This window comes from Eleutherodactylus coqui, chromosome 9, assembly GCF_035609145.1.
Source record: "Eleutherodactylus coqui strain aEleCoq1 chromosome 9, aEleCoq1.hap1, whole genome shotgun sequence".
In the NCBI taxonomy this organism is placed as follows: domain Eukaryota; kingdom Metazoa; phylum Chordata; class Amphibia; order Anura; family Eleutherodactylidae; genus Eleutherodactylus; species Eleutherodactylus coqui.
In genome coordinates, this window is record NC_089845.1 from 135,763,501 (window position 1) to 135,785,036 (window position 21,536).

Below are 21,536 nucleotides of genomic sequence, written 5' to 3' on the forward strand. Positions count from 1 at the left end.
GCACACACAACTGACCGGGCCATCTTCTCACACCCTTCATCGGAGCTCCTGGAAAACCTTGAGTCAGAGCGGGACTTTAAGCCTCCCTTTGCTGCTCTTTACTTCAGCTTAGGTTGGTCTCTGTGTGGGGATACTCCACTTCCTCCGCGGGTTGTTTTTTTTGTATGTTTCATGGCTCTAGGAGCTCTGTCACATGGCAGTCTTCCGACCAGCTCACAAATCGAGTTCCCGGATTTGCTCTCAACACTAGGCCTTAATTCTAAGATGTGGCCAAAAAGGTTGTGGAGCTTCTCTTCTTGTTCCTTGTCCTGGAGGGAAGATGATATGTATTTTGGGCAGAACGTCCAAGGGTCTAGAAACACCAGTATCAGCATTTTTTCTTTCCTGGCTGAGGAGCCCTGGATCAGCACATCTGCTCCCTCTACAGGCTAGGCTATACCGCCCACCTGCCTGTGTCTTTAGGGGGTTAGTATCTCCTACATATCGCACCCTATTCTACTTAGATGCATTCGCTGCTCTTTGCTGTCTTTTCACATGAACATTACATGTACATCAAGGTTTTGACACTGTGTGGTGCACTTAAGACCCACCAAAGAGACACTGAGAGGGAATTGATCATTAGAGAATTTTTGATGTTCTTTTCTGGCAACATTTTTTGCCTTTGTCAGTTTAAAATGTGAAAAATCTATCAAATGTTGCACAATGTTGATAAATTTGTTGCATTTTTTAATATGTCTAGAGCCACTTTGAACATTACCCAGACACTGGAATAAGATTGCAACAAATTTTGTGACAAATCAAGAGCCAATTTATCTAAATTGATTTACGCAAAATACAAGATTCAACTTACTCTAGAATTCTGGAACATCAATAATAAATGTGCCCCACTCTTCATACCATAGAGAGAGGCTCTGGTTATTCTGTCCTTTTTGCTATAGTGTGGCAACAAAATGTATAGTACTCCCTTCTCTAGAGGAACTGCCTTTTGCAAAAAAAGTGGTAAAAAATGGGCACATTGGTTATCAAAAGGGCAGGGAGGAGAAACCAAATACTGAACCCTTCTGTCCTGGGGGGCAAAAACCAGCTACATAATGGGGTCCCATTTAGATATATTGTACTGGTCCTGGGATAGGCCTGGCTTGGCAGATGTAGGGTCAGAGTAGTCATCAGCCTGGAGGCTTACTTCCCGGGAGTAGGGTTTCTGGATTTTCCTCTCATGGAGTGGTGTATCATCAGATGTTGCAAATTGGTAAACAACTTTAATCTTGGCTCAGCATTTTCAGCATTACATCCTGCTGTGCTTATATCACCATATCCAGAGACCTAACTTGAAGCTACTAGGCCCCAATGTGAAATCTGTAACAGGGACTCCAACTATAATGCTTTATTCTTAGTACTGGGCTCTTTATGTGGAGAAGAGGGACCTTATGGGCCCCTTGCAGCTCCAGGGCCTGGGTGCAAACGCATCCTCTGCATCCCCTATAGCTACACCCCTGATCATACTTCTAGTGGCCCAGTACTGGGCTTCTGTACTCAGAGGGCAGGCCCTGGGTAGGGTGACTCTGGTCTGGACACTGTCCTTCCTGGTGTAGTCTTGCTTGGCCCTGGATCTTCCACACAATAGATTATAGCAGCTCTGAACAGTGATGGCACTTTCCGTGAGCCAGTTTACTTTTTCTTCAGCTCATGCACATAGCAGCCCTTGGGATTAATGCCTCCCTTCTGTCCTGCTGCGACTCAATTCTAGCTGCATCATACCGGTGCAAACACTGTGCGGGCTTTTATTGGTTCACTCCTCCCTCCTAACTGTTGAGAACTGCTGAGAAGACAAGAGCCTGCACTTCTTTCTGTCCACATGGCAACCCCTAACCTTAAAGTAACAGTAACAGGGAAAACAATAACTGTATTAAAGGCACCCTTTAATGTGTTATAGTTATGCATCACATCCCACATCCATCTAATCAAAATCAGCTAAATAAAAGTGTGATGTGTGACTGTGCCTTGAAGAAGAAACCTATTGAATATCATAACTACATATAAAAAGTACAATACAAGAAAGATCCAACTTTTCTGTTCTTTTTTTGAAGTACCAGAGTTGTTAATTGCAGCTGGGTATTTGGGGAAATGGGATTCAAATGGACACTTGCTCCAATAAATTGAATCTCATCATGATCATAAAGTGAATTTTATCTCTGTGCTACCATGAGTCTTTGAAAAGGCTTTTTTCACAGCTAAAAGCATGCTCTGCAAATAATTGAGACATCTATAACACTTACTGAATAAAGATGTACTGTAATGGGCCTGAAAGAAAAGTATCCAGAGGTAGAGTATAAGGATATTCATTACTGCTGAATATTTGTAGGCATAAAGACTGAGATCTAAAGCAGGAGTATATGAAGAAGTGACCCTTGCTTTGTAACCAGCTCTGCGACCAGTGAGAATGTAATATTCCACTATATATATATATATATATATATATATATATATATATATATATATATATACGCGTGCACCATAATTTTAACCTCATTCTGCAAAAGGACAAATCATTATGTCCTAATTGTGGTGTTCTAACTTCTATTGGGCTTAATGCTAATTCCTGTATGTAGCTGTGCCCATACCATTAGCACTGGTTAACAACTGTAATGTAAAGCTAACATCAATAGGCAATTTATAAGATTGCAATTGTCCCCCATTCTGGCTATTTAACCTCTTAGATGCAGTCAATAGTGAACAAAGCATCTAAGCAGTTTGATTGAAGGAGGGGGTTTCCTCTTTTAGCTCTTTGGTGCTCTTAAATGGGTTTTCCAGAGACAAAAAGGAAATTCTGAAATCTCTGGGGTACAGCTAAGTAGCGGCAACCTGTACCTTTTATCTGCCATTTTGGACCCTCTTCTTTGTCTTCTGCAGCCACTGATCTGCTGAAGTGTCTATATGTATCACTTTCACATTAAACACAGCAACAGACTGTTAAGGTCCATTTACACACACACAGATATCTTTCAAAAGATTGAAAGATCAGAGATCCTTTTGCATAAAAGTACTAATAGGCACTAATTGCTATTAGTACTTATCAGTTTCATTTGCAAATGCATGGAGCTGTTACAGAACTCAGCAGGAGGTCTGAGCTCTGTAATTAGCTGTATTGTTCAGCCAGGGGTTCGCATTGGAGAATTCAGCACCATGGACAGCAGACACAGCCTGCAGTCCTGCTAATCAGCTGTTCTGCCTGCCAGGGTGAGAACTGAGAACAGCTGTTACAATGGTATGAGCTGTTATCAGATCTCCTATGGCAGAGCACACCCTTCGGTCCTGGTCATGAGCTGTTCTGCTAAACGACGGTTTTCAAACAGAACTGAAAACCTTTGTTCGGCCGAACAGTGAAAGATGGGCACATTTAGACACAATGATTATCGCTCAAAAGATGGCTTTTGAGTGAATTTTGAGCGATAATCATTGTGTCTAAATGGGGCTTAAGCTACAACTTCTAGCATGCAGACAGCTTTACTGTATATTGGACAGCCCTGTTTATTAGACAGCCCTGTAGCTCCACCCACAGCTCTTGCAGTTTACTAGCACCAACTTTGCTCTAACTGTGAGTGCCAGAGAAAGCTTACAGAAGCAGACAGGCAGGACCTTCCTGTACTATAAAGTGCACATGAGCAATGCAGCTCAGTCCTTCTGCTCTTGTCCTCCCATCATGCTCTGCTCACAGGATGTTGGAGGCTATGGACAGGGCAGGAAGTCTGGACAAGATGTTAGAGGAAGTGGAGATATTTTTCAGGGGGAGGATCACTTGACATAAAAAAATGAATAAAGTAGCTAGACCAGGTACAGTGAACCAATTCCAAAATGACTTATTGCGATAATGCACATCAGACTTTAAAATTTTAGTCTATGTCCAGAAGCTCAAAAATGCAATTCTGGCATTTTGCAAACATTTACTGTGCAGTATGCATAATTCAATATTTTAATAGACTAGATTTTTTCAGGTATGACAATACCATTTTATTCGTTGATTTCTTTTGTGCTCATACTGGGAATAGTTTTTTTTAAAATTTTAATATATTTTTTAAAATCCTTAAAAAAAAGGTGTTAAACTCATGTTTAACTTTTTTTTTTAAGTTCCCACAGAGGACTTGAACTTGTGATCTTTTTATTGCTTGTACAATATACTGCAATACTTCTGTACTTCAGAGTATTGTTCTTTCAGCAACAGCCTATTGGACAGAAATACACAACAAGCCTAAAGGCTGCAGGCTGCTATTGCAAACCACATGCTGTGCTTAGTGGTCTGTAGATGCAGTTCATCCTGACTGGTTACTTACAAACAGTCCACACTGATACTGCACCTGCTTTATGTAAGCTCTGGCCACCAAACCCCACTTCCTGCAAGGTGGTGCTGCCACAAGTGAGTGGCCCAACTTGCCTCTTAGAGTAGAAGCCTTCCTATAATTTGCATGAATTGGCATGTTTTATTTCTTATCCATTAAACAGACAAGAAAAACAGATTTTTTCACATTGACTGATGTTCATGTGAAAAACCTCCATGTTTATAGCCCCAAAATACACTAGTATGCATCTAGCCTTATAATGCATTACTAAGTCTAAATGCCAGATACAGGAGTAATTATAGGAGAGTGGAAAAATTTACCAAGTCACAGAAAAGTATGGGCATGTTCACTTACCACTCCCCTCTCTGTAGGTTGGTCATGTGAGCGGTTGTTCATTAGTACTTTGCACCTTTTTAATTCCTCCATCTAGCATGGGCTTTTTGTATCTAGTGGGAGGTTATGTACCTGCCTCACTATTTGCATCCTACTACTATTTTGATAAGTGAATATGGCCATACTTTTCTGTGACACAATACAGGAGTGGTACTGAACTATTTTATCTACCCTAAATCACTCTGATTATTGCAGAATGTACCCATGGAGCTAAAACATGCCCAGTAACCATAGAGTACATAGGCAAGTAAGGTTACTATCGCCTTATGATGATATCATCTAAGTTCTAAAATACACTCACGTTAATGTAATGTGAAAGCAGACTAACTAATATAGGTAAGGACTAGAGATGAGCGAGCATACTCGCTAAGAGCAATTGCTCGAGCGAGCATTGCCCTTAGTGAGTACCTGCCCGCTCGAGAGAAAAGGTTCTGCTGCCAGCGCGGGTGACAGGTGAGTTGCAGCAGTGAGCAGGGGGGGAGAGAGAGATCTCCCCTCCGTTCCTCCCTGCCGCTCCCTGCCCGCCGATGGCAGACAAACCTTTTCTCTCGAGCGGGCAGGTACTCGCTAAGGGCAATGCTCACTCGAGCAATTGCTCTTAGCGAGTATGCTCGCTCATCACTAGTAAGGACCTTAAAGTAAATCTTTACTTGATATAAAATTGTTTTTAGGTCTTGAGACTAGATGAAAATGGTCAAAATTTTGTTTCCATGATACAAAGCTGTGAATTCCCTGTATTTATATAGGGCTACTTTGGCGAAAACACAATTTTCCATCCCTGCATCCCTCACCTTTAAAATATTAATGAGTGCATAATTTTGAATTTTTTTAGATAATAGGCTCACTAAAACTAATTGTCATTTATTATACTTCACATTGAAATGCTATGCAGTAGATCAATGCGCACAAAATAACCAGATCGAGCAATTTGTCTGACCAAACTAGTCTGACCGAATGTTGCGTCCAAACTGGACGCAAATCACCATGCTTGAATCGGATGTAAAAGTCATGCCCTTAGAGGATGAATATAAACACAAAGTATAAAATAATGTATAAGAAAACCAAAAAGTAGGGAAATGGGGAATCTGACTCTAGGCTACTAACATGAGGAGACCCTTTCTAAAAGTGGATCACTCGCCCTGACAATAGCAACTACCATGTTAGGAACCTGGAGCGACCTTGACTATTCCTAATTGGTAACAGAGATTCTGGTTACAGTCAGATGTTACACAAGTATATGAAACGTTTAGAAGCTACACAAGTAAATGAACCACAAAAGTATAACTGGCATCCTCTGTGAGGAGGAGCTGGAATAAATGTGTACAAACTAAAGCTAATCGGCTGGCTGAGGTACGCACCTCCCAGCTGACTAGTTAATCCAGACACTGACAGATAAATGTGCCCATTTGTGTCCAGTGTGGAAATGAAACTGAGCAATTGCTGGTGTGTGGACCACTGGAGTCGGTGCTGATGCAGTGATGTCATCCTGGTCCTGATCCTTCAATATGGTCGACAATCTGTAAAGTCTGGTTGTCTTGGGAATATATTTATCACATATTACATACATTCATGTGCAAACTGTCCCTTAATTGAACAAAACCTATGACCTTGGCGTCATCCATGAGTAATTGTGCTATTCTTTATACCCATTTATATACTTTCCTATTATTGCTTACCTACAATTACCATCTCACCAGCTATCATTCTATTAACTTTTTATTATGGACTTCTGGGTCATATCTTCTTCAGAGCAATTCATTAATAACATCCTTCCGCATTGATTCTTCAAGCCTCAGCAAAAATGTGTCACTTATGTAAGTAACCTACTAGACATATGGCACATGCAGTAAAAGGATACTTGCTTAGACTGTTGATTTAGTTTTATAACTCTTGAAGCTAATTGTGTTTTATTACACTGCTTGCACTCAGAATGAATAGCATATTAGGTGACTCATGGGGATAATATACAACAAATAAAAAGGCAATTCCCATTCATAACAATCGAATGTTATAGCACTGGGAGCCTAGTTCTGGATGGATTCAGGAAGAAGAGGCTAAGCAGGTTATCAATTTTGAATTGAACATCTGTAAGAGTTGACAGTTTGAAACTCTTTTTTTTTTTGTACTTTTTTAACTTTTAATTTGTCGCAATACCAAATGTGGCAATAAAAGTGAAATTTACATTAAAAAATCATTCTAAATTTTTCAGCAATTTAAAATGCTTTAGGCGCATAGTAGATCTGTTGAACAAAGGTCACTATACAAAAAAAGAGAGAAAAAGTTTTTTGATAACTAATTTCCCATGACAAAACGTTTTGATTTATCCTCTAGTTTTTCTGTCTTTTGGGAATCTATTTTCCATGCAGATTTTCCATGCAGATAAAATCTGCAATGGATTCACAACAAAATCCATGGCACAATCCACACCAAATGCTGCAGATTTTAGTTTTGATTTGCTGTGAATGTTTTCAGCTGTGGAAAATCCAGAGCAAATCAGCTAAATGTGAACTCGCCCTAAGGCCTCGGTCAGATGAGCATGTATTTTGATGCATCCATGCTGCACAAAAAATGTGCTGCATGGATGTGCAAAATTGAAGCTCCGTGCCCATTGCAGGTGCTACAGCAGCCAGCCCCATTGAAAACAATGGGATACCCCCCCCCCCCTCACCTGCAGTAATTTTCAGTGAAAGGCTTGAAATATAAGCCCTTACCTGAAAATAATCCCTAACTTGCACTGCAATTTTTTCAGCAAGTGGGGATGTAAAATTCCCGCCTTCTGAAAGGGCTGTGTCTTATTGGCTGAGCGCTCAGCCAATCACAGGCAGCACTCAGCCATTTATTGAATGACAGCTGAGCGCTGCCTGTGATTGGTCACTGCGATCAGCCAATCAGAGGCAGCTTTCAGCAATGAGTGTGTACCAGATAAAAAAGTGAGCATCTGTTTTAGACTATGAACAATGGAAAGTTGGACTTAGCATTTTTTTTCTGCTGCTGTACCATATAAAAGCATGAAAGAGCCTAATTTTGGGCCAAAACATTGCATGGTTCGGTGAAATAAATTAAAATTGATTTCTGCAATAAAATGTGTGCTGTAATCTCTATTTAACTGTGGAAGTTGTGCTGAATCCTGGTCTGGAGTGTTTTACTGCATGCACACGGAATTAAAAGCATCATATGGACAAGTGGGAATGCCGTGTTGCCGCTTTCTCTCTCTCTCCCTCTCTCTCTCTCTATCTATCTCTCTCTCTCTCTCTATCTATCTCTCTCTATCTCTCTCTACCTCTATCTCTAAAACTAGAGATGAGCGAACATGCTTGTTACTTAAGCGAGTACCACACCGTGTTCGACCCCTCCCCATAGAGAAAGAGAAAAAGAAAGCTCGGCACCCGGCGGGTCCATTGCAAAAATGCTCGGGTCTCCCATTGACTTCAATGGGGTTCGTTACTCGAATAGAGCTCTTGAATGTTACGAAAGGCTCGATTCGAATAACGAGCACCCGAGCAATTTGGTGCTCGCTCAACTCTATGTATAACCTACATGATGCCTAAAATTAGTGATGAGCAAATTTTTCAAAAGCTTGGTTCAGCTGGTTAGCTGAATTTCTGCAAAATGTTCATTTTGGTCCGAATTAGTTTGAACCAAACTAGAATTTCACCAAAGAAGGAGGAGATTTTGGTTGGTTTGATCGACACAGTCTGAGGTTTGGATTTACGGCTCTTCTATGGCTCTTATACAGTTTTATACACTAGTGTTTAGGACTAGTGTTGATTGAACTGAATCAGTAGAGCCCTGTTTCATGTAGAACTTTGCTAAAAGCTTGGTTTGGGTTCACTTTTAGCAAAGTTCTAACCAAAACAGGGTTCTAATGTTTTGGTTTACTCAACACTATTTAAAATGTCTCAAAACTGAAGCATCATCGAGAAAGAGACTTTGGTTGTTGTAACACATTCTACAGAAGTTTGGTATTTGTGTTAGTAGTCCATTATTGCCTCTTTATAATTTTATTTTATGTGAGCTGAAAGTGATTCCTATATGATATTATGGTCTTTTTTGACCTAAGTTATAACTTTTTCTTATTGTTATAGAAATTGAAAAGGAAAGCTGTGGTGACCCTGGAACACCATTATATGGTATTCGAGAAGGAGACGGATTTTCCAATGGCAATGTCTTGAGATTTGAATGCCAGTTTGGATTTGAATTGATAGGACAGAAATCGATATCCTGCAAGGAAAATAATCAGTGGTCTGCCAATATACCAATATGTATCTGTAAGTATATTTCCTTCAAGACATCTATATAGAATTTTCAGTTACAGGCATTACTCTGGCTTGGACTCCACAGTGAGTTTTTAAGCCAACTTTCAATTTTTTGTGTGACAGCTGCAGGCAATGTAGTGGGGGTACCATAACCCTAATTATAGTGTAATTTAATTATTTAGGTATTTTTTGTTGTTTGGTATTGCTGTTCCTTTAATTGCTTATGAGGCTGGTGGGTGGTCATAAAGAGGGGCCTTTTGGGCAGTTTCCACACCTTTGGCTAGAGAAGGGAGAGCAGCTGTGGTGTCTCTGACATAGTAACATAATGTGTTAGGCTGAAAAAAGACATATGTCCATATTGTCAGCCTATTACACCCCCCCCCCCCCCCAATGTTGTTCCAGAAGAAGGCAAAAAACAAACGAGCAATAGAGGTAGAAGCCAATTTTTCTCAATCCCAACTCCAAGTCTGGCAATCAGAATAAATCCCTGGATCAACAACCCTTCTGAAGTAATTAGTGACTATAACATGTAATAATATAATGCTCAAGAAAGGGGTCCCGCGCCTAAAGTGAATTTTTATTTTGCCCAGTCCCCCAGTACCTGTAAAAGAATACTGCTGCCAGGTGTTATTAAAAAAAAAAAAATCCCTTACCTGAATCCCCGTTCAGCAACTTTAAAAAAATCTTCTTTCCAAGATGGCTGCCGCTGGTCTTCTCCCACGATGCACCACGGGTCTTCTCCCATGGTGCACTGTGGATGTTCTTCTGCTGTCTAAGCTGCATTGCCAATTCCAGCCACCTCACTGGCTGATCGGCACCATGTGATGGGGGCGGAGCTACACGATGACGCTGAGAAGGGGGAGGAGCCAGGACGCAGCTCGTGAGCAAGGACCTTACAGAAGGGGATTCCTCTCTGCGCAAGCGCGACTGTTCCGGCAACCAGAGAAGCAGTTTGCTCGTCGCCATGGAGACGGGGACGCCAGCACCAGGAGGGGGTAAGTGTATAACTTCTGTATGGCCAATATTTAATGCACGATGTATATTACAAAGTGCATTAATATGGCCATACAGAAGTGCATAACTGCACTTGCTTCTGCGGGACAACCCCTTTAAGCTCTTTTAGTGAGTTTGCCATTACCACCAGGCAGAAAGTTCCATAGTCTCACTGTTCTTATAGTAAATAACCCCGTTCTATGTTGATGTAGAAACCTTTCCTCTAGAAGTAGAGGATGCCCCTTTTTTACAATCACAGTCCTGGGTATAAATAGATGATAGGAGATATCTCTATACTGACCCCTGATATACTGTGTTAATACATAGTTGTTACATTACCCCTCAGCAACCTTTTTTCTAAATTGAATAATACCAATTTTGATAACCTGTCAATACATTGTAGTCCCCCCGTTCCATTTATTAATTTAGTTGCACACCTTTGAACCAGCTAAAACTCTGATATGTCCTTCTTGAGTACTGGTGTCCAAAACTGTACACAATATTGCATGTGTGGCCTGACCAGTATTTTGTAAAGAGGAAAAACAATGTGCCTCTATACCTCCTTTTGATGCACCCCATAATCCTAGTTGCCTTAGTAGCAGCTTCCTGACACTGTTTGCTACAGTTAACAGTTGACTAAAATCCCCCAAGTCCTTTTCCATGTCATTGTTCCCAGTGGTTTCCCATTTGGTGTGTAGTGGTGGCATGTATTTCCTCTGACCATGTGTATAACCTTACAGTTATCAGTGCCAAACCTCATTTGCCACTTTTCTGCCAAAATCCCCCAATTTATGAAGTTCCATATGCAACCACATTCTGTCCTCTCTTGTGTTAATTACTATGCATAGTTTTGTATTATCTGCAAATATTCATATTTTATTTTGCAATACTTCAACCAGGTCATTAACCCCTTAACACTCCAGGATGTACATTTACATCATGGACACTTGGGGTTTGCATGGAGGGGTATTAGGGGTCTTTCCCACTCCATACAATGTGGGTGCTAGTTGTTTTTTACAGCCGACAAACACCAGCAACAGCTCTGATCAGCACCATCGCTGATTGCAGCTGTACACTCTTTAAATTCTGACTGCGGCATTTAAATGCACAATCGATATTCTGAAAGCCCCCAGGGCTGGCATGGCAGATTGCTTAGCAAGCCAAGTCTGTGGCATGGTTTGATAGATTGATGTAATATGCAACATATTGTGCCCTATAGACACTAACAAAAATTATAAAAAATATAATTAATAATTAGAGATGAGCGAACGTGATCGGCTCCGCCCCTTTTCGCCCGAACACCGAACTTTGCGAGCAATTCCGTGCTCGGGCGAAAAAAGTTCGGGGGTCGCCGTGGCAGCGCGGGGGGGTGCGGCGGGGAGTGGGGGGAGAGGGAGAGAGAGAGGGCTCCCCCCTGTTCCCCGCTGCTGCCGCCCGCGCCGCCGCGCCTCTCCCCGCCCCCCGGCGCCCCCCGAAGCTTTACGCGCGGACACTGAAGTCCTCGGCAAAGCCGGTGTCCGGGAGCGTAAGTGTTCGTTAAGAACACGTTCGCTCATCTCTATTAATAATCAATTAAAAAATTAAAATTAATAAGAAAATTATTAATTATTTAAAAATGGTGATAGAAGGTAAAATAAGATCTCTTGCCATATATATATATGTGTGTGTGTATATATATATATATATATATATATATATTTTTTTTTTTTTTTTTACTAGCTGATATACCCGGCTTCGCCCGAGTTAATTTGGTACTGGTGTTTATCTGGTGTTCACACGGAAAAGCTTATGAAGCCATGGTTACTTTAGAGATACTGAGGGAAAAAAATATGTTCACCATTTTGCATAGTTCTCTGCGTTACCCAGGAAATACCACGGGGAGGTAACCATGCGACGTTTCCTTTATATAAAATGACATCAGGAAGTGAGAGAATTAGATTACATACGTAAAATTTGGACACTAATTCTTTTGCGCTTAGAATTGAATAATCGAGTTGGGACCCATTAACTTTTCCTATTTATGACATAATCAATGCTCGTGCCAAGTTTCCCGTTTTTATGACACCGGAAAGTGAAAAAATTACATTCCGCACGTAAAATTTCGACGCCAATTCTTTTGCGCTAGAATTGAATAATCAAGTTGGGACAAATTAACGTTTCCTATTTATGACATAATCAATGCTTGTGCCAAATTTCCCGTTTCTATGACACCGGAAAGTGAAAAAATTACATTCCGTACGTAAAATTTGGACGCTAATTCTTTTGCGCATAGAATTGAATAATGGAGTTGGGACCCATTAACGTTTCCTATTTATGACATAATCAATGCTCGTGCCAAATTTCCTGTTTCTATGACACCGGAAAGTGAAAAAATTACATTCCGCACGTAAAATTTCGACGCCAATTCTTTTGCGCTAGAATTTAATAATCGAGTTGGGACCCATTAGCTTTTCCTATGTATGACATAATCAATGCTCGTGCCAAATTTCCCGTTTCTATGACACCGGAAAGTGAAAAAATTACATTCCGCACGTAAAATTTCGACGCCAATTCTTTAGCGCTAGAATTGAATAATCGAGTTGGGACCTATGAACTTTTCCTATTTATGACATAATCAATGCTCGTGCCAAATTTCACGTTTCTATGACACCGGAAAGTGAAAAAATTACATTCCGCACGTAAAATTTGGACGCTAATTCTTTTGCGCTAGAATTGAATAATCGAGTTGGGAACTATGAACTTTTCCTATTTATGACATAATCAATGCTCGTGCCAAATTTCACGTTTCTATGACACCGGAAAGTGAGAAAATTAGATTCCGTACGTAAACTTTTGACGCTAATTCTTTTGCGCATAGAATTGAATAATCGAGTTGGGACCCATTAGCTTTTCCTATTTATGACATATTCAATGCCCGTGCCAAATTTTAAGTTTCTAAGGCATTGGGAAGTGACCGATTTAGATTATGTACGGTAAATTTTGACGCCAATTATTTTGCGCTAGTATTGAATAATCGAGTTGAGACCCAATTACTTTTCCTATTTTGGAGATAATCTATGCTCGTGCCAAAATTCATGTTTCTACGACATCAGGAAGTTGGAGAACTTTTGGCGCGTCAGTCAGTCAGTCAGTGAGGGCTTTCAGCTTTATATATATAGATATATAGTAAAAAAAAAAGTCTAAATTAAAAAACATGTTGGTATCGCTAAGGGCTCATTCAGATGAGCATGTTTATGTGTATACAATCGTGCACATGTAACCAGGCCATTTATTTGAACCCTGCATTTTCCTATGTTGTCTTCACATGTCCGTGTTTTACAAGCATGCAAACGCACATACCTGCAAAACCCAAGACATGTGTGCAGGCATAGGTCCGTGTTGCGTGTCAATATTCCCCGCGGGGAGTCCCTTGTCACTGAACACTGTGACAGTGTTCAGCGAGAAGGGGACTCCCCGCGGGGAGTAAAGAATCCCCTGCCAAAGCTGTCACAGAACATCATGAGGCCTGGCACTGTAGTGAAGTTCTTTCAGCAGGCGGGGATTTTAGATACAACCCTGCTGAAAGGGCTGTATCTGATTGGCTGAGCACTCAGCCAATCACAGGCAGCGATCAGCCATTTATTGAATGACAGCTGAGCGCTGCTTGTTAACACTTAACTGCTGGAACCTCCCACCCTCACAAGAACTGATATCCTAAATGAAGGGAGCAGCAGTTGAGCCTAAATTTCTAAAACACTGGTGGAGAGAGCCAAGTATAGGTGCTTCCCTATCTTGTGAGTGCTGGTCTATTTAATCTAGACTACATACCCTGTTTCCCTGAAAATAAGACCTACCCCAAAAATAAGCCCTAGCAAGCTTTTTTTTCTGGATTTTTGAGGTTGCAGAATGATTTTTCAGGATTTTTGAGGATGCTTGAAGAATAATCCCTACTTCAAAATTGAGCCATAGTTACAGTTAATAAAAAAGACAATACAAATAGTGTCTAGGCAGCTATACATGTAAAAAAGTAAAATCTTTCGTGTGATTGGTCGGGGTCTCCGCAGTAAGACCTCCATCGATCAGACACTTATCCCTACCCTGCATACAGAGGATAAGTATTAAAGTTAGCACAGTGCCTTTAAACCATGAAATGCATGCTCTTCCTGATACAGGAAGCTAATAAGCTTACTTCATAGTAGTGGCTATTGGCAACCAAAATTTTAGATAGATTGGGATGTAGCAAGTGCCAACAGTACAGATGGCATGCTATTCTGTTTACGTAGCTCAACATTCTTTAAATAGAGTATCATGCCATCTGTATTGTTGGTGCATGCTACATCTGTAGGTGTTAGATTGGATAGCTATGACACAGAAATGGGATAGATAGATAGATAGATAGATAGATAGATAGATAGATAGATAGATAGATAGATAGATAGATAGATAGATAATGTATACAGGTGTAGCGTATGTTAACTTATATAACTTAACATTTAACACATTAGTAGAAATTAATTACAATTTATTATAATACTATAAATCAATTCATCATGATGTTCCAGTCATGTTAACGATTGTTACATCGATAGGTAGGTAGGTAGATAGATAGATAGATAGATAGATAGATAGATAGATAGATATGGGATAGATAGATAGATATGAGATAGATAGATAGATAGATAGATAGATATGAGATAGATAGATAGATATGAGATAGATAGATAGATATGAGATAGATAGATAGATATGAGATAGATAGATATGAGATAGATAGATAGATATGAGATAGATAGATAGATAGATAGATATGGGATAGATAGATAGATAGATATGGGATAGATAGATAGATAGATATGGGATAGATAGATAGATATGGGATAGATAGATAGATATGGGATAGATAGATAGATATGGGATAGATAGATAGATAGATAGATAGATAGATAGATAGATAGATAGATAGATAGATAGATATGGGATAGATAGATAGATAGATAGATATGGGATAGATAGATAGATATGGGATAGATAGATAGATATGGGATAGATAGATAGATAGATAGATAGATAATGTATACAGGTGTAGCGTATGTTAACTTATATAACTTAACATTTAACACATTAGTAGAAATTAATTACAATTTATTATAATACTATAAATCAATTCATCATGATGTTCCAGTCATGTTAACGATTGTTACATCGATAGGTAGGTAGGTAGATAGATAGATAGATAGATAGATAGATAGATATGGGATAGATAGATAGATATGAGATAGATAGATAGATAGATAGATAGATAGATAGATAGATAGATAGATAGATAGATAGATAGATAGATAGATAGATATGAGATAGATAGATAGATATGAGATAGATAGATAGATATGAGATAGATAGATATGAGATAGATAGATAGATATGAGATAGATAGATAGATAGATAGATAGATATGGGATAGATAGATAGATAGATATGGGATAGATAGATAGATATGGGATAGATAGATAGATATGGGATAGATAGATAGATATGGGATAGATAGATAGATAGATAGATAGATAGATATGAGATAGATAGATAGATAGATAGATATGGGATAGATAGATAGATAGATAGATATGGGATAGATAGATAGATATGGGATAGATAGATAGATATGGGATAGATAGATAGATAGATAGATAGATAGATAGATAGATAGATAGATAGATAGATAGATAGATAGATAGATAGATATGGGATACATTGATAGATAGTGATAGTCCATGGGATAGATCTCAACCACTTGATCCACCCAGCTCTTGCATGGAGGTGAATTTGGTGGACTCTCCAATATGTAGAACTGTTGGACACAGGAAAATACTGCACAAACAACCGATCCTATGCCTTACCAGAAACTCTCCAGCGAGGATTACTCACAGGCCAAAATGATGACATGGTCGTGAATGATGCTCTGCTGAACTTTGATACCAAAAACAATGGTGATTGTCACTTCTTGGTGTGTGCGTAGTTCACCTGTTATGCTGCTCTGCTGTAACCTTTCCTGGACAGCCTTTCCAGGTAAACAAGCCTGGGACAGCCTACACCCTGTAGGGAATCCAATTACAATCCTAGTACAACACAGCCACACTCAAGGCCTTTTGTTACATCCCGACTGTGCACTTTCAGCACATGCTCCTTCATTGTATTTGAACCAGTACTTCTATTAGGCAAAAATATATGTAGTGCAGCCATGTCACTGTCCCTCCACATAACCAAAGTGTGATTGTTCTCAGTGAGAGAAACCAGGTACTCTTGTAGATATGTTACCTTTGAATGGCTAACAAAAATACATGATGTAACAACAAGCTTTCTTCTATCGACCCATCATCAGGCTAAAATGAAACTGGTTTGGATATGGCACAAATATAACATACAAATGCAGAGAGGACACCCCTCTTGGTCTAAATATATGTTCACACGCAGAGATTTGAGATTGTTTTGCACTCAAGACTTAAAATAACACCAAACAAACTAAGCAAAGAGATAAATACTTAGTCCACTGAGCTCAGGAATGTGACAGTTTTGTGATGTCTGTTATCTCTCCTTTAAAATCCACATAGAAGGAAATTGAATCACCACCTCTGCAGCTCCATCTATTGGATGGCAACATTCTTGTAAATCAATTTCTAAATTTTAATGAAGTTAAAAAAAAATGATTAAGAGGAGGACACCCCTCTCTACCTCCTTCAGACCTTTCATATTTTCCTCTTATGCAAGAATCCCAGGCTGAGGTTCATTCCATTCTTGAGGGTATCAAACATGGCCATAAATATATACTCCCAAATTCTTCTGTGATGCTGTGACTTGAAGTTGCCCTTCAATATGATAACTCTCATCTGCTCTATGTTGTGTTCCTGACCACAAAAATGTTTTGTATCAGGTAGTTCTGTCTTTTCCTTTCCAATTGAGTGGCAATGAGATCTCATCCTGGCTCTCAGTTTTTGATCTGTTTCCCCAATATAAAGCCCCCCAATAGGACAACACAATATTGAACATGTGAATGTCCTAGGGATCTTATAGTCCTGCTGTGCGTTGGGGATCCATATCCTATCCACAGTCAGTATATGTGAGCAGGTATTTCAGCTCCTTACATTACAGGAATAAGTACTTTTTTGTGTGTCAGAGGGCAATGCACTTGTCAGGGCTCAAACCCACAACCTCTTGCATTCCAGCTGGCAGCTCTCTCTGCTAGGCTATGGACAGTTCGTTGCTGAAAACCTAGCCTTGTTCTGTATTTCCCAGTTACCTAGTTCCTGGTCCTGACACCACCCCTGTTCCTGATTGTGATTCCTATATAAGCCTAGCCCTGCCACTCCCTCAGTGCATGATTATTGAGCTCTCAGCCTATAATCAAGCTCCATTGCTACCAGCTCCTCTGCTACTACAACTGTGACTACCTGCTAACGACTCAGCTTCCTCTCGACTACTCTCCAGTCCATCTTGGCTACTACACCTGGGCTGCAATCCAGTGCCTGTAAGCCCTTACAACCCTCCTGATTATAAAGTTCCTCAAATTAGGAGGTTGCCTGTAACACAGAAGGGAGGGGTCAGGGAATATGGTTTTCAGATGGTCCTCCTTGTGTAGGGTATGAGGGAGTTTCTTAGAACCTCTAGCTGTGACTTGTAGGTCACTTCTAGAGGTACATGTCCATTTTTTTCTTTCTGCCTGTACTGGAGTAGTTCTTTTTTATATCTACAATATTACTTGGCTTCTCTCACTGAGTACAATCACACTTTGCTCTACTGGCTAACATGGTACCAAACCCCCTTTCTTTTCCACATAACCACAGATGCGTATATACATCTTATAACATTAGAAGAACACAACAAAATATAGTACACATTAGAACATGGCAGTACCCTTACATATATTCAGTAAGATAGATAGGTAATAGGCTAATGTTTTTTATTTAGTGTTTTTACCGCTGAGGTGGAAATTCCAGATGTATCCGTATATGGCTACTACCTTATTGCCAGCTAAAGGGCTTACCTTAACCAGTATCTTTCTGTTATCGCATGCCTTTGAATGAAAATAAGTTGGTTGTCCCTATAGTACCCAAAGTTAATCTTGATATCATACACTGAGAAATTCTGTACCATCTGTTGTTTAGACTTGAGTAAAGACATCCAGCAAGTTAATGAAGATTTGTATAATCAAGCTACAGGTTTCTTCACTTCCAAGTCTTATATTTTTTTTTCTTGGTAATTTAAACAAAACCATAATCCTGTTTTCTGTTACTTTGCAAATGATCTTACATCAGTCTTATATGTTACCCATGTAACCAGTTATTTGCAATGGAGAGCTTTCAGACAAAGAAAAAGCAATTAGAGCTGACAATTGTAATGTTCATTTGGACAGTGCCCAGGGATTATGCCCACACGTAGGCAATCAAAAAACGAACATGCTGCATTTTATGCAAATCTTTTAAAGTAAAGTGAAGAGCTTGCTAAAACCTGTCCGCATGCTAATTTATTGTATTTCATTTTTACAGTTCCATGCCTGTCAAATTTTACTGCGCCGATGGGAACAGTTCTCTCTCCTGACTACCCAGAAGGTTACGGAAACAATTTAAACTGCATCTGGACTATTATTTCGGATCCAGGAAGCCGGATACATTTGTCTTTCAATGATTTCGACTTAGAGTCTCAGTTTGATTTCCTGGCTATTAAAGATGGCGACTCTTTAGACTCTCCAATATTGGGAACATTCACCGGTGCTGAAGTTCCATCTCATCTTACAAGTAACAATCATATAATGCGATTGGAATTCCAAGCAGATCATTCTATGTCTGGACGTGGATTTAATATTACTTATAGCAGTAAGTGGTTTAGTCAATGGGATTATATTTTGTTACATGTGACTTGTGTAACAGATTCAGCATGCCGCATAACATGTTTGCAGCCATTTGAACATGCAGCTCCCACTTCTTCAAATGTTTGTCTTCCTGTTTGCATATGTCTGTCAACTGGTATTATATCCTGTCTTTGGGGCCTTTTTCACAGAATGACTGTTGGAAGCTTCAGCGCCTGAGAGTTGTCCTAGTCATAGTTGCTCTTATACTTTCATACAGGAGCGATCATCACTCAGTGAATGGAGATGGAGTAGGTGGTAGTTCTCTTCTGGTCACCCACCTCCATTCACAGTAAGCAGGCAGTCGTTGATAGCTGAATGACTGCCTGTTTACACAGGCTGATCGTCATTTGATATTTATACCTGCAAAAACTAAACAAAGAATGAATTATTGTACAACATTCAGTCACTACCAGCATTTCCACTGAGCAATTATTATTCAGATGCCCACTATCCAACAAAAATCTAAATAATTATTGTTTGTCTCAAAAAAGAGAAGAACAATGCTTCAATTTGACCAGTATTATGTAGAATAAAGGACTCCCCTAGTATGGGGGTTACGCCTTAAGTACAAGGCAAACACCTAGAGAACATGTCTGCTTTCAACAAATATTGTTGAAAGGTTAGTATCGGTTAGTTCCATAGGAAGGGACTCTGTCCACTCAAGACATCCAGTAGGAACATGTTGGTAGTTACCCAGAAGACACTTGGTGCTGCTCATCAAAGTATATTACAGTTAAAGAAAAAAGAACTAAAGCTCAGGGGTATATCCTCAACAACAAATTTAACACAGGACACCCAGAGAGTATTAAACTTACTTCTAAAGGGAATGGTTGAAGAGTTACCATGTTGTCTGGTCTCCAAAATATCTAAATGCTGTGGCCACTGGCAATAAAGGCTTGGGACATAACAGGACAAGGAGGCTCCATCATGAAACTAGAAACATACATGGAAGATGGTTCTTCTGAGTTAGGCAGTTTTAAATAGGCCAACTATAGGCTGATGAATCACACAAATTAGCAATTTTGACTGATAGTTGCCACTCATAAACATGGGACATAATGGGGTACGGAGTGAGAAATTGCTGATTAGTCACGAGCTACTTTGTTTCAGCTAACTGAAATAAAACAACTAGTCAGCAATTTCTCAGTGTAAACAGGCAGTTGTTCATCTTTGAATGGCTGCCTGTTCACAGTGAATGGAGATAGGTAGCTGGAAGAGATCTACATTCAATGAACGATCATCGCTGTTACAGGAAAGCACAGACCTGATAGTCATGGGGTGCCTAAATGCCTGATAGTCATCTTGTCTAAAAGTATCTCTAGGTTATGAAGATGGAATGAGGATAGTGATAAATTATATATATGTATATATATATATATATATATATATATATATATATATATATATATATATATATATATATATATATATGCATATACACACACACACACACATATATATATATATATATATATATATATATATATATATATATACACTACCGTTCAAAAGTTTGGGGTCACCCAAACAATTTTGTGTTTTCCATGAAAAGTCACACTTATTCACCACCATGCGTTGTGAAATGAATAGAAAATAGAGTCAAGACATTGACAAGGTTAGAAATAATGATTTGTATTTGAAATAACATTGTTTTTACATCAAACTTTGCTTTCGTCAAAGAATCCTCCTTTTGCAGCAATTACAGCATTGCACACCTTTGACTTTCTAGCTGTTAATTTGTTGAGATAAGCTTGTGAAATTGCACCCCACGCTTCTAGAAGCATCTCCCACAAGTTGGATTGGTTGGATGGGCACTTCTGGCGTACCATACGGTCAAGCTGCTCCCACAACAGCTCAATGGGGTTCAGATCTGGTGACTGCGCTGGCCACTCCATTACCGATAGAATACCAGCTGCCTGCTTCTGCTGTAAATAGTTCTTGCACAATTTGGAGGTGTGTTTAGGGTCATTGTCCTGTTGTAGGATTAAATTGGTTCCAATCAAGCGCTGTCCACTGGGTATGGCATGGCGTTGCAAAATGGAGTGATAGCCTTCCTTATTCAGAATCCCTTTTACCCTGTACAAATCTCCCACCTTACCAGCACCAAAGCAACCCCAGACCATCACATTACCTCCACCATGCTTAACAGATGGCGTCAGGCATTCTTCCAGCATCTTTTCATTTGTTCTGCGTCTCACAAACGTTCTTCTTTGTGATCCAAACACCTCAAACTTGGATTCATCCGTCCACAACACTTTTTTCCAGTCTTCCTCTGTCCAATGTCTGTGTTCTTTTGCCCATCTTAATCTTTTTCTTTTATTGGCCAGTCTCAGATATGGCTTTTTCTTTGCCACTCTGCCCTGAAGCCCAAAATCCCGCAGCTGCCTCTTCACTGTAGATGTTGACACTGGTGTTTTGCGGGTACTATTTAATGAAGATGCCAGTTGGGTACCTGTGAGGCGTCTGTTTCTCAAACTAGAGACTCTAATGTGCTTATCTTCTTGCTTAGTTGTGCAACGCGGCCTCCCACTTCTTTTTCTACTCTGGTTAGAGCCTGTTTGTGCTGTCCTCTGAAGGGAGTAGTACACACCGTTGTAGGAAATCTTCAATTTCTTAGCAATTTCTCGCATGGAATTGCCTTCATTTCTAAGAACAAGAATAGACTGTCGAGTTTCAGATGAA

General features: G+C 39.7%; 1 protein-coding gene across 1 annotated transcript in view; it reads left to right on the plus strand.

Annotated features, from left to right (window-relative positions):
- CSMD3 (CUB and Sushi multiple domains 3) overlaps positions 1-21,536 on the plus strand; it is a 909,686-nt gene that overhangs the window by 294,571 nt on the left and 593,579 nt on the right. Inside the window, exons 10-11 of the mRNA XM_066579038.1 lie at positions 8,813-8,995; positions 18,493-18,819. Coding sequence (XP_066435135.1) covers positions 8,813-8,995; positions 18,493-18,819 — 510 coding nt within the window. The remainder of the gene's footprint in view (positions 1-8,812; positions 8,996-18,492; positions 18,820-21,536) is intronic.